Source organism: Pseudophryne corroboree, chromosome 4 (genome assembly GCF_028390025.1).
Source record: "Pseudophryne corroboree isolate aPseCor3 chromosome 4, aPseCor3.hap2, whole genome shotgun sequence".
Taxonomy (NCBI): domain Eukaryota; kingdom Metazoa; phylum Chordata; class Amphibia; order Anura; family Myobatrachidae; genus Pseudophryne; species Pseudophryne corroboree.
Window position 1 is genome coordinate 837,889,113 of NC_086447.1, and position 13,591 is coordinate 837,902,703.

Genomic DNA, 13,591 nt, shown 5'->3' on the forward strand with positions numbered 1-13,591 from the left:
GCTCAGTGAGAACCTGCTTTCATCTGTGAAGAGCACAGGGCGCCAGTGGCGAATTTGCCAATCTTGGTGTTCTCTGGCAAATGCCAAACGTCCTGCACGGTGTTGGGCTGTAAGCACAACCCCCACCTGTGGACGTTGGGCCCTTATACCACCCTCATGGAGTCTGTTTCTGATTGTTTGAGTAGAGGCACATTTGTGGCTTGCTGGAGGTCATTTTGCAGGGCTCTGGCAGTGCTCCTCCTGTTCCTCCTTGCACAAAGGTGGAGGAAGCGGTCCTGCTGCTCGGTTGTTGCCCTCCTACGGCCTCCTCCACGTCTCCTGATGTACTGGCCTGTCTCCTGGTAGCGCCTCCATGCTCTGGACACTACACTGACAGACACAGCAAATCTTCTTGCCACAGCTCGCATTGATGTGGCATCCTGGATGAGCTGTACTACCTGAGCCACTTGTGTGGGTTGTAGACTCCGTATCATGGCCCTCATTCCGAGTCGTTCGCTCTGTATTTTTCATCGCATCGCAATGAAAATCTGCTTAGTACGCATGCGCAATATTCGCACTGCGACTGCGCCAAGTAATTTAACAATGAAGATAGTATTTTTACTCACGGCTTTTTCATCGCTCCGGCGATCGTAATGTGATTGACAGGAAATGGGTGTTACTGGGCGGAAACACGGCGTTTTATGGGCGTGTGGTTGAAAACGCTACAGTTTCCGGAAAAAACGCAGGAGTGGCTGGAGAAACGGGGGAGTGTCTGGGCGAACGCTGGGTGTGTTTGTGACGTCAAACCAGGAACGACAAGCACTGAACTGATCGCACAGGCAGAGTAAGGTTGAAGTTACTCAGAAACTGCTCAGTAGTTTGTAATCGCAATATTGCGATTACATCGGTCGCAATTTTAAGAAGCTAAGATACACTCCCAGTAGGCGTAGGCTTAGCGTGTGTAACTCTGCTAAATTCGCCTTGCGACCGATCAACTCGGAATGAGGGCCCATGCTACCACTAGAGTGAAAGCACCACCAGCTTACAATAGTGACCAAAACATCAGCCAGAAAGCATAGGAGCTGAGAAGTGTTCTGTGGTCACCACCTGCAGAACAACCCCTTTATTGGGGGTGTCTTGCTAATTGCCTATAATTTCCACCTGTTGTCTATTCCATTTGCATAACAGCATGTGAAATTGATTGTCAATCAGTGTTGCTTCCTAAGTGGACAGTTTGATTTCACAGAAGTGTGATTGACTTGGAGTTACATTGTGTTGTTTAAGTGCTCCCTTTATTTTTTTGAGCAGTGTATATAGAGCAGTGTATATATGTGTGTGTGTGTGTGTGTGTGTGTGTGTGTGTGTGTGTGTGTGTGTGTGTTTGTGTGTGTGTGTGTTGCAAATGGGCAAAAATACATAGTGATGTTTCCTAGCAAAGAGGGCACAGTACTGACTATTGCCTTGTATCATTTTCTTTTTCTCTTACAACATGTGGAAAATATGGTTGCAGCTTACTCTGGGAAAGGGACGTACATTGTCTGACCTCGCAAAGTGAGTCAATCCAAACTGCACCAACGTTTTTACTCAACTCAGTCCTCAAAGAGTCAGTTTCATTAAAGTGCTACAAATAACATGTTGATATAAATACCAGCCTGAGAATACGATTAAGAATCTATTTTATAAAGGAACGAGAGACTGTATAGGATAGAGTGAATATAAGCACCCTGTTTGTTATGTAGCTAAGCTAGTTAGAGCTGGTTTTTGTGTTGATAATTTTTAATAGGTGCTGATGTATGTCAATTAAACATTATCCAATAGGGAGTAGTTAAGTAGGCGGGTTCCCTGGCTGTTTGTGTAGATAGGCTGGTTAGATCTGGTTTTGTGTCGATATTTATAATAGGTTATTAATAGATGTCAATCAAGCATTATCCAATGGGGGGTAGTCAGGTAGGCGGGGTAGATTAGTTTATATAAGTGCTGGCAGAGGATTCATATTCCTCTTGCCATTTTTGTGATCCCACCCACCCACCCAGCAATTAAAATTCGTGGATTGTGTTTCTCTGTCAATATAATTTGAAAGTTTTTTATCGTTGGAATAATAAGCTATAATTATTCCAGCAAGTGAGAGGCGCAGCGGGCGGAAAGCAGTGCTATTCGGCGGCTCAATTTTAGCGCAGCAGAGCTTGGCTAGCATTTCCCCTTTGAGAAAGGCGAGTCGGTCACTACCTCAGGGGAGGACCAGGTCACCATCTTAAGGAGGGACCAGCACTGTGCTAATTAAGGGGAGATGGTTCTACCCAGGACGGACTGCGCAAGGGGCGGAAACTCCGCCCCATTTATTTAAAGATTATAAAGTTTTAAGCCATGGCCGAGTTGCCACTGCTTTTTTCGCCACCGGTGATTAACAATTCTAATTCCAATTTAATAAATTTGGCTGTGACCTCCAATTTTTCCAATCTATACAGTTGTACGTGTCATTATTTCTAGGTTATTGGTTCTAGTTTGCATAATAATAAAACATATGGGTGACTTATAAAGTAAACCTCATCCCTTTTACCCATCCTATCCTGAGTTATACAAGTCTTATTACTGGTATGTACTCATTCCTCACATATGCTGCAACAGAGCTTTTTGTCACATCACTATGCTTTATCTGGCTGTCGGTGTTAAGGTGCCCATACACTAGTGCGATTTTGCCCGATTTCATCCGATGCCGACATTTCGGGCTGATAACTCAAATGAAAATGGTAAAATCGCATATGTTTTACCTCCGTACTGCATTATAGATACTGTATGTCGGATCCTGCAAGCATGGCTGTGATCGCATATGATACATCGTATGCAAAAGGTCAGCATACGATGTATCGTATGCGATCTTGTCGCCCGGGAAGCTGCCGCGTGGTTCAAGGGAAATCTTATGCAACTTCTCCCTCGGAGAAGTCGCATAAGTGTATGGGTACCTTTAGAAACATAGGGCCCGATTCAGACCTCATCGCTGCTGTGCGTTTTCGCACAGGGGCCGATTATCGATAGACTGCGCATGCATATCCACCGCAATGCGCACGCACTTCGCCAAACAACAACAGGCATCGCCGAACAGCCACAGGCTGGTGCGAAAATTTGGACAGCTATTCGCATACTGATTGACAGGAAGAGGCCATTTGTGGGTGGTATCTGCCCATTTTCAGGGAAAACGCAGGCGTTCCCAAGCGTTTTCAGGGAGGGTGTGTGACATCAGCTCCAGACCCGATCAGACCGTTCTCATCACACTGTAGGAGTAAGTCCTGGGCTGCGCACACACTGCACACACTGGAAAAATCATTTGATGGTAACTGTGGTGTGAATGGATTTGCAGCTGTCCACTGACTGAGGGATATTTGTAGGACGGCGTGCACATGCGATCACACACAGTAGCGGATCTTGCTACGGGCACATGGGATTTTTGCCCAGGGAGCCGCCTTCCGAAGGGCTCCGGCGCCATCCGGAGGGCGCCGCGCCATGGCAAGATCCGCTACTGTTTGTCAGTGCCCCCCGGTGCTGTGCGGTGCTGTGAAGGAAACTAGGCAGGTAGACGCTACCCGTCTAGTTTCCCTTCGTGTAGAGGACCTTTGCTGTGCGGTGCGCTATGACATCATCGCGCACCGCACAGCATTGTGGGACTGGCACATAGACGCTAGGGGTCATAATTGACCTCTAGTGCCTATGCTGTACTATGGGAGAGACGTCATGATGTCTCTCCCAGAGATCCCAGGAGAGGAGCGGCGCGGCGGAGGCCAGCAACGGTCGGGAATCAGGAGCGGGGATAGTAAGTATTAATGTCAGGCTCTGTCTAGTTTGTGTTCCCAGAGAGGGCACTAGTGGGTCAGTGGAGGTGGGATGGAGAAAACGAGGAGGCTGGATGAGATTCCTGCGCATGTGCGCTGTGTTGTTTATTTAGCAATTGATTCAAACAATATGGCAGCAGGAATACTGATGACAACAGAAGATATGCAATTGTGGGCTGAAAGTCTATGGCAAAGTCTGTGACATGAGCAACAATCGATCAGGGGACCGATGTATCGGTATGGGAACCGATGGTTCCTAGATCGTGGAGCACAGCAGGGATGATGGTGGGAATAGCGAGCCAGGTAACTGTTGCAGTAGACAGGAACAAGTGGTTTAAATCCTCAGTTCAGGTTGGAATAACACTGGCAGCTTGCAGGCTGACGAACAGGTGTAGGTTAACGAGATGCACCTGGAGGAGAGTCTCTACTGCAGAGGGCTGGAGCACACTGTAGCTGGATAAGGTGTGAAGTTGATCACAGGTACCCGGGTTGCTGGTGCTTGTGGTTCCATGGCAGTGCAGGACCAGACTGGAAGGCAGAGCAGGTACAAAGAGGAACTGGAGAATAGAGCCAGAGACACAGGTCAGAGGAATGACACGAAGTCCAAGGCAAGGACTGACTCACCCTGCTGCTCCTGATATACCCCCCGGTCTGCAGGTATTGGTTGAGAGTGAATGGGAGGTGCGGCCAGGCTCTGGATTGGCTGATGCGGAAGAGCTGATGGGGACTGTCATGGCGGCGCCCATGCCGTGGCCCGGCGGGAATGCGGCGCGCGCGCACGCACGCCGACAACAGAAGCGTCCCCAAGCCCAGAATAGCACTCAGCGACAAGGCGACCAGTGGCAGCGAGGCATGGGAGCCCCAGACGGAGGCCGCACCGGTGGACAGGTGCAGCTGCAGTAAGTTGATTCCTGACAATTAATCATTATTTATTTTATTTTATTTTTTTTTTTTAAGCGGCGCTACTCTACAGGGGGCACAAATAGGGACACAACTCTACAGGGGGCACAAATAGGGGCACAACTCTACAGGGGGCACAACTCTACAGGGAGCATAACTGACCACGCCCCTGTATGAAGCCACGCCGCTATTTTTGCCCGGGACGCCACAAGGGCTTGAACCAGCCCTGATCACCCACTTGCACTGGGGAATATACACTCCCCTTGGGCAGCGACTATCTGAACGCAAGACAGCAAAATTAGCAGCCCAGTGATCAGGTCTGAATCACCACCATAGGAACATAGAATTTGACTGCAGATAACCACTTGGCCAATCTAGTCTGCCCATTTTTTATCCTTTAGGTAACCTCAACCCTTTTGAACCTTAGTTCTTTGTATAATATTCATATGCCTATTCCCACACCAACAGGTATTGATCTGCACCTTTAATGGCCTACTTGCCTATTGTACCTACCGTACAGTCCCAGTTTTGAAATATTTGTCTCTAAAAAATTTTGCTATTGAAAATTTTAAAAATGTTGGTTAACCTGCGAAAGGTAATTACATCAGTGGTCTGAAATTCAACTATAATAACTATTGGTGCAGGATGTGTGGTGAACACAGACTCATAGATCAAGGGGGCCCACACCGCACAGCCTGCACCCAATGCATCTCCTCACCTCATGTCCGTCCTGCCGGCTGCCCGTACCATTTCTACCCATTCCTTCAGGAATATGATGTTAGTGCCCTATTTCTAAGGTTATCCCCAGAAATACGCTGATGTTACCATATTTCTGAAGGTAGTGATGTCAATGTGAGGCACGGGCAAAAGTCTCTGGCACAGTGTCAGACTTAGAGATGTTATGCATGGAGACCCCTCTAGACTTAAAATGCCAGAAGTTGACTGATACCCTCCTTCTGATTTCATCAGCATCCCCACACAGCAGAGGAAGGGAAACTCAGGGGTGGTACCCCCACAATTCAGATAACGTGACTGGAAACCAGACAACATTTGCTCTTTCTACTATGTGCTATGTATTCGTCTATGAACCTACCTGGCCGGATGGCAGAAACAGGCAATAACCGATGACCTATGAACTTTCCTCCTTCTTCATACGCGGCTATCCTCAGAAAGGCCAGGGAGGGAAGCACTACCTGATAAATGGAAAACACGTACTTTGATTAACTTCTGGAAATGTTGCCAGCTTGCAGTTATGGTTTCCTATATGTAAGATGGCAGCATTCTGCGGAATGTAGACATTTGTACCAGTGTGGGCTGAGAATCAGTCTCAGACTGGGATGTGAAGGGAACACAGGAGGAGACGTGACCAGTCAGTGGAAGGGCAAATCCAGTCCACGGTGGGCGTAACTAGCACAACTACACCCCTTTAAACCTGGGTATGCTACACATGCAGTGGAGAGACGAGGTCAGTAGAAGCAGTGATATAAGGTAGGGGTCTGGGCCCTCTGGTTTCCCTGCTGTCCCAACGGGCATTCTTTTAGAATGATGAAGTATATGGTTGTTTATATTTGTCTTTCGGGTTTATGGGCCTAATTCAGACCTGATCGCAGCAGCAAAATCTTTCTCTAATGGGCAAAACCATGTGCACTGCAGGTGGGGCAGATATAACATGTGCAGAGAGAGTTAGATTTGGGTGGGTTATTTTGTTTCTGTGCAGGGTAAATACTGGCTGCTTTATTTTTACACTGCAATTTAGATTTCACTTTGAACACACCCCACCCAAATCTAACTCTCTCTGCACATGTAACATCTGCCCCACCTGCAGTGCACATGGGGGGTAATTCAGAATGATCGCTAGGCTGCGTTTTCGCACAGCAGGTGATCAGGTCTAAACTGCGTATGCATCGCAATGCGCAGGCGTGTCGCACGGGTACAAAGCGGATCGCCGCTCAGCGATGGGTTTGTGTGAAGAATCCATTCTCACAGGCGATCGCAAGGAGATTGATAGGAAGAAGGCGTTTGTGGGTGGCAACTGACCGTTTTCAAGGAGTGGTTGGAAAAATGCGGGCGTGTTCAAGCGTTTGCAGGGAGCATTCCTGACGTTAATTCCGGTCCCGGACAGTCTGATGTGATCGCAGCGGCTGAGTAAGTCCTGGGCTGCGCAGAGACTGCACAATATCTGTTTATACAGCTCTGCTACACATGCGTTTGCACACTTGCACAGCTAAAATACACTCCCATGTAGGTAGCGAGTATCTGAAAAAAATCGCTTGCTGGTGCTCAGGTCTGAATCAGGCCCATGGTTTTGCCCATTAGAGAGAGATATTGCTGCTGCAATCAGGTCTGAATTAGGGGGGTCATTCCGAGTTGACTGCTCGCTGCCGATTATCGCAGCGCAGCGCTCAGGTAAAAAAACGGCAAAACTGTGCATGCGTATGCACCGCAATGCGCACGCACATCGTACGGGTACAAAGCGGTTCGTTGCTGAGCGACGGATTTAACGAAGAATCCATTCGCACAGCCGATCGCAAGGAGATTGACAGGAAGAGGGCGTTTATGGGTGTCAACTGACCGTTTTCTGGGAGTGTTTGGAAAAACGCAGGCGTGTCCAAGCATTTGCAGGGCGGGTGTCTGACGTCAATTCCGGACACGAATAGGCTGAAGTGATCGCATGGGCTGAGTAAGTCCAGACCTACTCTGAAACTGCACAAAATGTTTTTGCAGTGCTCGGCTGCACAGGCGTTCGCACACTTACAAAGCAAAAATTCACTCCCCCGTGGGCGGCGACAATGCGTTTGCACGGCTGCTAAAAGTAGCTAGCGAGCGATCAACTCGGAATGAGGGCCTAGGCCCTAAATACAACGGTTGATCCCCAGCTTATGCTGATATTTAATCACGGCAGTAATTACAGAAACTGTCATTTTATGTATTATGTATATAAATAATTAAACATATAAATGCAATAATGCTTCTGTTCTACTAAATTGTATTGTGAGTGGAATTGGAAAGTTTTATAGAACAATATGATGGAGACACAAAGAAATGTTACAGCATTATTTGATGTGCAAATAAACTTAAAGAATTGCTGTTTCCAATTAATATTTTATAAAGACACAATAACCTTTTTAAACACAATGGGCTCCTCTTCCCATACTGGGTTCACCGCGTTGCTTTGCGATGTCTTTGTTTTGAACGCTTTTCTCTTGGTGTCGACTGGCAGCCCGAACATATCCACTTCTACATACGTGCCGACCTTTTTATCTGATAGGAACTGTCCTGAAATGATCTAGAAGGCAAAGAACATGCAGATCTATGATGGTATACTGGATAACAATCTCTCTACATATAACTGTCACATAGAGGACGGTGTAGACTATACAGCAGAATGTGCAATGCTGTACAGTGATTGTTAGCTATTAATGCAATAATATATTGTGAATACAATGGAAGATGCACAATTATCACTCAATGCATTTTGCAAATGATTCAAGGAAACATTCCATAAAGACAGCCAGAAATATAATCTTGTATACATGCGACTACTCTCCCAGAATGTCCGTAAGACTTCTGCATTTGGTGAAGTTCTCCTGGACTTCGGGGGCGTCTTCCTGAGACCCCTGTCCTGTGGGGGTCAGGGTAAGTAACAACACTGGGACTCCTGGAGAGGCAACCTACCAAGCCCAATGATCCGCGGACAAATGGACACGGATCCTTAGGATTATAATATAGAAACCCTTAATCCCAACATTGCTCAAAAGTCCTATTTACCAAAACTTCCTATCTGGAACTTTATCTTCAGATGGTAACACTCAATGTTGACGGAGAAAAGACCTATATACATTTCATAGGGTTCTAAATTACCAATTAGAACACAGATAGACAGATTGACAGACAGATAGACAATAGCAATAGAGATAGCAATAGGTAGGTAGGTAGGTAGGTAGGTAGGTAAATAGATAAATAAATAAATAGATAGATACAGTTAAACAAAAGTTCAAATATCTAAGTAATTACCACTAGGATGACTTGGTTGGTTACTTTTATGGTTTTTACAACTATATCCTAAGTTTGCAATATGCTTTATTATAAATGTTATTTTCACACAATAAAGCATTAGATCTGTTAACCCAGGCACTAATTTTGTTTGCAAGGAAGGAGAAATATTGATGTAGTTTATATTAAACAAACCAAGCACCCATGTTATTACTTCACCAGGTGACTGACCATCTAATAGAGTAACAATGTATAGCAGTCTGTCACCTGACATTAGAGGAGTGGGTGGGCCCTTGGGCAATGTGGCCCAAAGGGAAATTCCCCTATGCCCCTGCGGGCCAGTCCAACCCTAGATAGATAGACAGACAGATAGATAGATAGATAGATAGATAGATAGATAGATAGATAGATAGATAGATAGATAGATAGATAGATATACAGCAACCCTGATAATCTCATTCACATCATTCCCAATAAATCACCCCCCATCCTGTGTCCTCTGAAATGGCAGATCTGTTTGTAACAAACTGGTTGACACCCACAACCTTTTCATTTCCAACTCCCTGCATCTCCTAGCCATTACTGAAACATGTATTACCCTCTAAGACACCAGTTCTCCTGCTGCTCTCTCTGCTCTGGGGCCACAGAATCCGGGGTTCGCCAAGGCAGTGGTTTTACCCTCCAGCTACTTCTACTAACTCATTCCCACAGTACCGTCCATGACAATCTCTACAATTTGAGGTCCATGCTATACGCATCTTCCAACCTGTTAATGTTCGAGCAGCTGTCATTTACCATCCCCCTGGCATTCCCTCCAAGTTCCTCGACAACGTTGCTTGCTGGCTTCCTAACTTCCTCTCTTCTGACATTCCCTTAATTATCTTGGGTGATTTCAACATCCCAATCAATATCCCTACAAAATCCCCTGCCTCTAAACTCCGTAACCTCACACCTTTGCTTGGTCTCTCCCTGTGGACTTCCTCCCCCTCCCATCTGAATTGGAGCTCACTTGATCTTTGTGATTTCTCCAACTCCCCATTTCCCCTCTTTGACCACCACCTGCTCTCATTTAACTTATCTCTCTCTGCTTCTCCATTTCTACCTCCTAAGGCTACCATCATTAAGCGTAACATTAAGGCTATCAACACCACTTCCCTATCCTCTCTCTCTCTCTCTCTCTCTCATGCCCTAAACAAGCCACTTCCCTATACAATGCATCCCTTACTTCTGCTCTCCCAAGACCACTATTCACCATCGCAGATCAATACCTCAACCCTGGCACACCAAATGCACCAGATACTGTATCTGCATAAATGCTCACGTACTGCTGAGTGACACTGGTGGAAAGCACACTCTAAGGCAGACTTCCTCTATTTCAAACTTATGCTCTCATTTTTCAATTCAGCCCTTTTCCTCGCTAAACAGTCGTACTTCAAGAATCTCATTTCCTCCCAGTCTTCGTACCCCCGGAGCCTCTTTGTCACTGTCAACTCCCTCCTCTGTCCACCTCCACCTCAACTCCCCTCCTCATCTTTCTGCTCAACTTTGCCACTTACTTCACATCCAAAATTGACTCCATATGTTAGGACATCACATCCCACCACACCATCAGCAACCAGACAACTTTTTACCCTTACCACCATTCCCCATCCCTCTTACCAACTGACATCTTTCTCCCATGTTTTAAAGAAACAGAAGGTGACTCCGCACCAGTATTATGAACTATGGAGAATAGTAAAATAAGACCAGCATTTACAATTTACATGCCTGATTGCTCATATATATTCGTTGCTGGTGGTGCACCAAAAGTCAGTGTTAACTTAGGGAGACAAAGCAGAGAGAAAGAAAGAAGACTCTTTGTTGGTGCACTCTTAGAAAAAAGACATTGTCATTGTGTGTGTATGAATAAGAAAAAAATATAACTTTATTAATAAACTTAGAATGTGGTCCCTATCGAAAAATGGAAAAAACTGGTATAAGAGGTTCATAACCACAACCAAGGTATTTCTTAAAGAGTACAATGACAGATTAAATCTGCTGTCAATGTTAGACCAGAGTGTCCCTATATCTCCATCCTACTACACCGATTATTCTCTGGTGGTTTCCCACCTGGTACTGACACGGCCCTATACTGTATAGCTTCCAAGATCGGACAAGATTGGGCACATGCAGTATGGTATGATAGTAGTTTAATGGAATCCTGAAAGCCTCCTCTCCAGAATCATTGATGAGAGTTCGTGAAGGAAGGGAGAGGATAGGGATAGGGGCGGGATCTGCTGTTGACGTTAGGCAGTGTGTAGCCTACCAGTTGGAGAACTGCCGTAGGTACCACTGGATCGCCAATGAGAGTCCCTGAAAAGGAAAAGGAACACAAAAGAAAACGCCACACACGTGATAATTCCTGATAGGCTATAACGAATTCTACAGCCAGACAATTACACCTGTAAGTGGTAAGTAAGTGGGTTGGCAAATATTGTTAGAATTCTGTTTGCCAAGTAAGGAATTGGGGCAAGTACTAGCTGTGTCGTGATAAGACAAGTATAATGTACCTGTTTCTAGGCAATGATTGGGTTCTCAATAAGCAGGTGTAACAAGGTTATAAGTACAATACATGAGCAAATATATAAATCCTGCAGACTGAGAGAGTGAATATCAAAGTAACAAAGATAAACTGCTAAACAGAGTGATTTGCATGCAGTATTTTATCCCTATGACAATACCCTATTATATTGATACTGCATAGAGTTATGAGTAAAAGAAGGGGGTACATGCTATTGTGTGCTCAGCAGGGTAACTGTGGTTTGGAAAGTTGTTGCAGATTTACTTTATTACCCCGTTCAAAAGGGTATATTATGTACAGAAATGCACTATATTGTGCCCTCCGCACCGCTGCAATTGTGGTGGGGTAAACAATAAGAATTGGCCACGTATGGACCAGTATTACTGTGCGCTGCTACTGGCACTGGGGAGCCCGCTGTAAGTGCTGCCTGGACTGTGCAGACTGCGGCTGGAAGTGGGAGGGGAGATGTACCGCTGGATAGGTGATAGTGGAAGCTGCCAGCTGATTCACCCTCCTGCTGTGTGAGATGCACTCGGGGAAGCCAACGCCACTGCCGCCTTCACTGCGGAGGCTGGGGCTGGAGGTGGGGAGAGACGTGTCCCGCTGAATGGTGCGGCGATGGAAGCCGCCGGCGGACTCACCCTTCTTGCGGTGCTGCTGTTCCCGGTGCGCTGGTGAAACCCGTCGCCTTGTGCTGCCTGTGCCACGGACTATAAGGTGCGCTGGTGGGACCCATCGCCGCTGCCGCCTGTGTGGGAAACCGCGTTTCACCCTATCGAGGGCTTGCTCACTAATTTCAGCGCACCTGGAACAGCAGCACTGCAAGAAGGGTGAGTCCGCCAGTGGCTTCCACCGTCCGATCTTGGAAGCTATACAGTATAGGGCCGTGTCAGTACCAGGTGGGAGACCACCTGAGAATACTCGGTGTAGTAGGATGGAGATATAGGGACACTCTGGTCTAACATTGACAGCAGATTTAATCTGTCATTGTACTCTTCTTTAAGAAATACCTTGGTTGTGGTTATGAACCTCTTATACCATACATTTTTTGACTGCTAGGCTGTTACCCTGTTTAAACTCCACAGACAATACACCTGTTTTTGTATGTGTATGTAGTTAGTGCTAAATATTCTAATCTAACAATATATCTCCTCCTAAGCACTCTGGCGACCTATATGAGCACTCCTCATTATATGCTATTGGTAGTCAGATATGATACCCGATTTACTTCCATAATCGGTATATCATAATTTATGGATGCGCATAATATCCCAAACACAGGGATTCATCCGTGGAATTTACCTCCGTCGCTGCTGCCGCCTGTTTTCTAGACTGATATTCGTCAGTAAATTAATTTAATAATTTATTAAGTTTTTTCCGTTTTTCGATAGGGACCACATTCTAAGTTTATTAATAAAAGTTATATTTTATTTTTATTCATACACACATAATGACAATGTCTTTTTTCAACAAAGAGTCTTCTTTCTTTCTCTCTGCTTTGTCTCATCTTTCTCCCATGTATCTGGTGAGGAAGTCACGGCCCTCGTCCACCTCCCCACTTGCCGCTATCCCCTCCCGCCTCCTCCACTACTACCTCTGTCTTTATGCCTTCTTCCATCTTTCTCACCTCCTCATTCTCTCACTCTCATCAGGCACCGTCCCTTCTGCCTTCAAGCATGCACTCGTATCCACTATTCTTATAACAACCTTCCTTTGATCCATACACTCTCTCCAACTACTGACCAATCTCTCTCCTCCTTTTTGCCTCCAAACTCCTTGAGCGTGTTGTCTACAACCATCTTACTGCCTTTCTTTCCTCCCACTCTGGCTTTCATCCTCTTCACTCCACTGAAACTGCCCTCACAAAAGTCTGCAATTACCTCTTTTCTGCTAAATACAAGGGCTACTACTCTGCTTATTCTCCGTGACCTCTCTGCTGCTTTTGACACTGTGGACCACCCTCTTCAAATCCTTCACTCCCTTGGTCTGCGTGATACTGCCCTCTCCTGGCTATACTCTTACCTCTCTAATTGTTCCTTCTCTGTGTCCTGTTATGACTCCACCTCCCACTAACTGTGGGTGTCCCCCAAGGTTCTGTTCTTAGTCCTCTCCCTTTCTCGCCCTCTTGCTATATGTCCTTTTTAGGTGAACTCATTCACTCTTTTCACTTACAATATTATTTCTATGCTGATGATACTCAAATCTACCTTTCCTCCCCTGACTTCTCCCCCACGCTCCCTCCTCTCTCATACAGTATTTCTAACTATCTCTCTGCTATCTCTTCTTGGATGTCCCAGCGCTAACTTAAACTTAACATGTCTAAGACTGAGCTGAT

The 13,591-nt window shown here is 46.0% G+C and overlaps 1 protein-coding gene across 3 annotated transcripts in view; it reads right to left on the bottom strand.

Moving 5' to 3' along the window:
- PLCB1 (phospholipase C beta 1) overlaps positions 1–13,591 on the bottom strand; it is a 1,298,702-nt gene that overhangs the window by 246,234 nt on the left and 1,038,877 nt on the right. For all 3 annotated transcript variants that reach the window (XM_063918579.1, XM_063918581.1, XM_063918580.1), the window contains 2 exons: positions 7,825–7,989; positions 5,797–5,896 (listed from right to left, as the gene is read on the bottom strand). In XM_063918579.1, the coding sequence (XP_063774649.1) occupies positions 5,797–5,896; positions 7,825–7,989 (265 nt within the window). The remainder of the gene's footprint in view (positions 1–5,796; positions 5,897–7,824; positions 7,990–13,591) is intronic.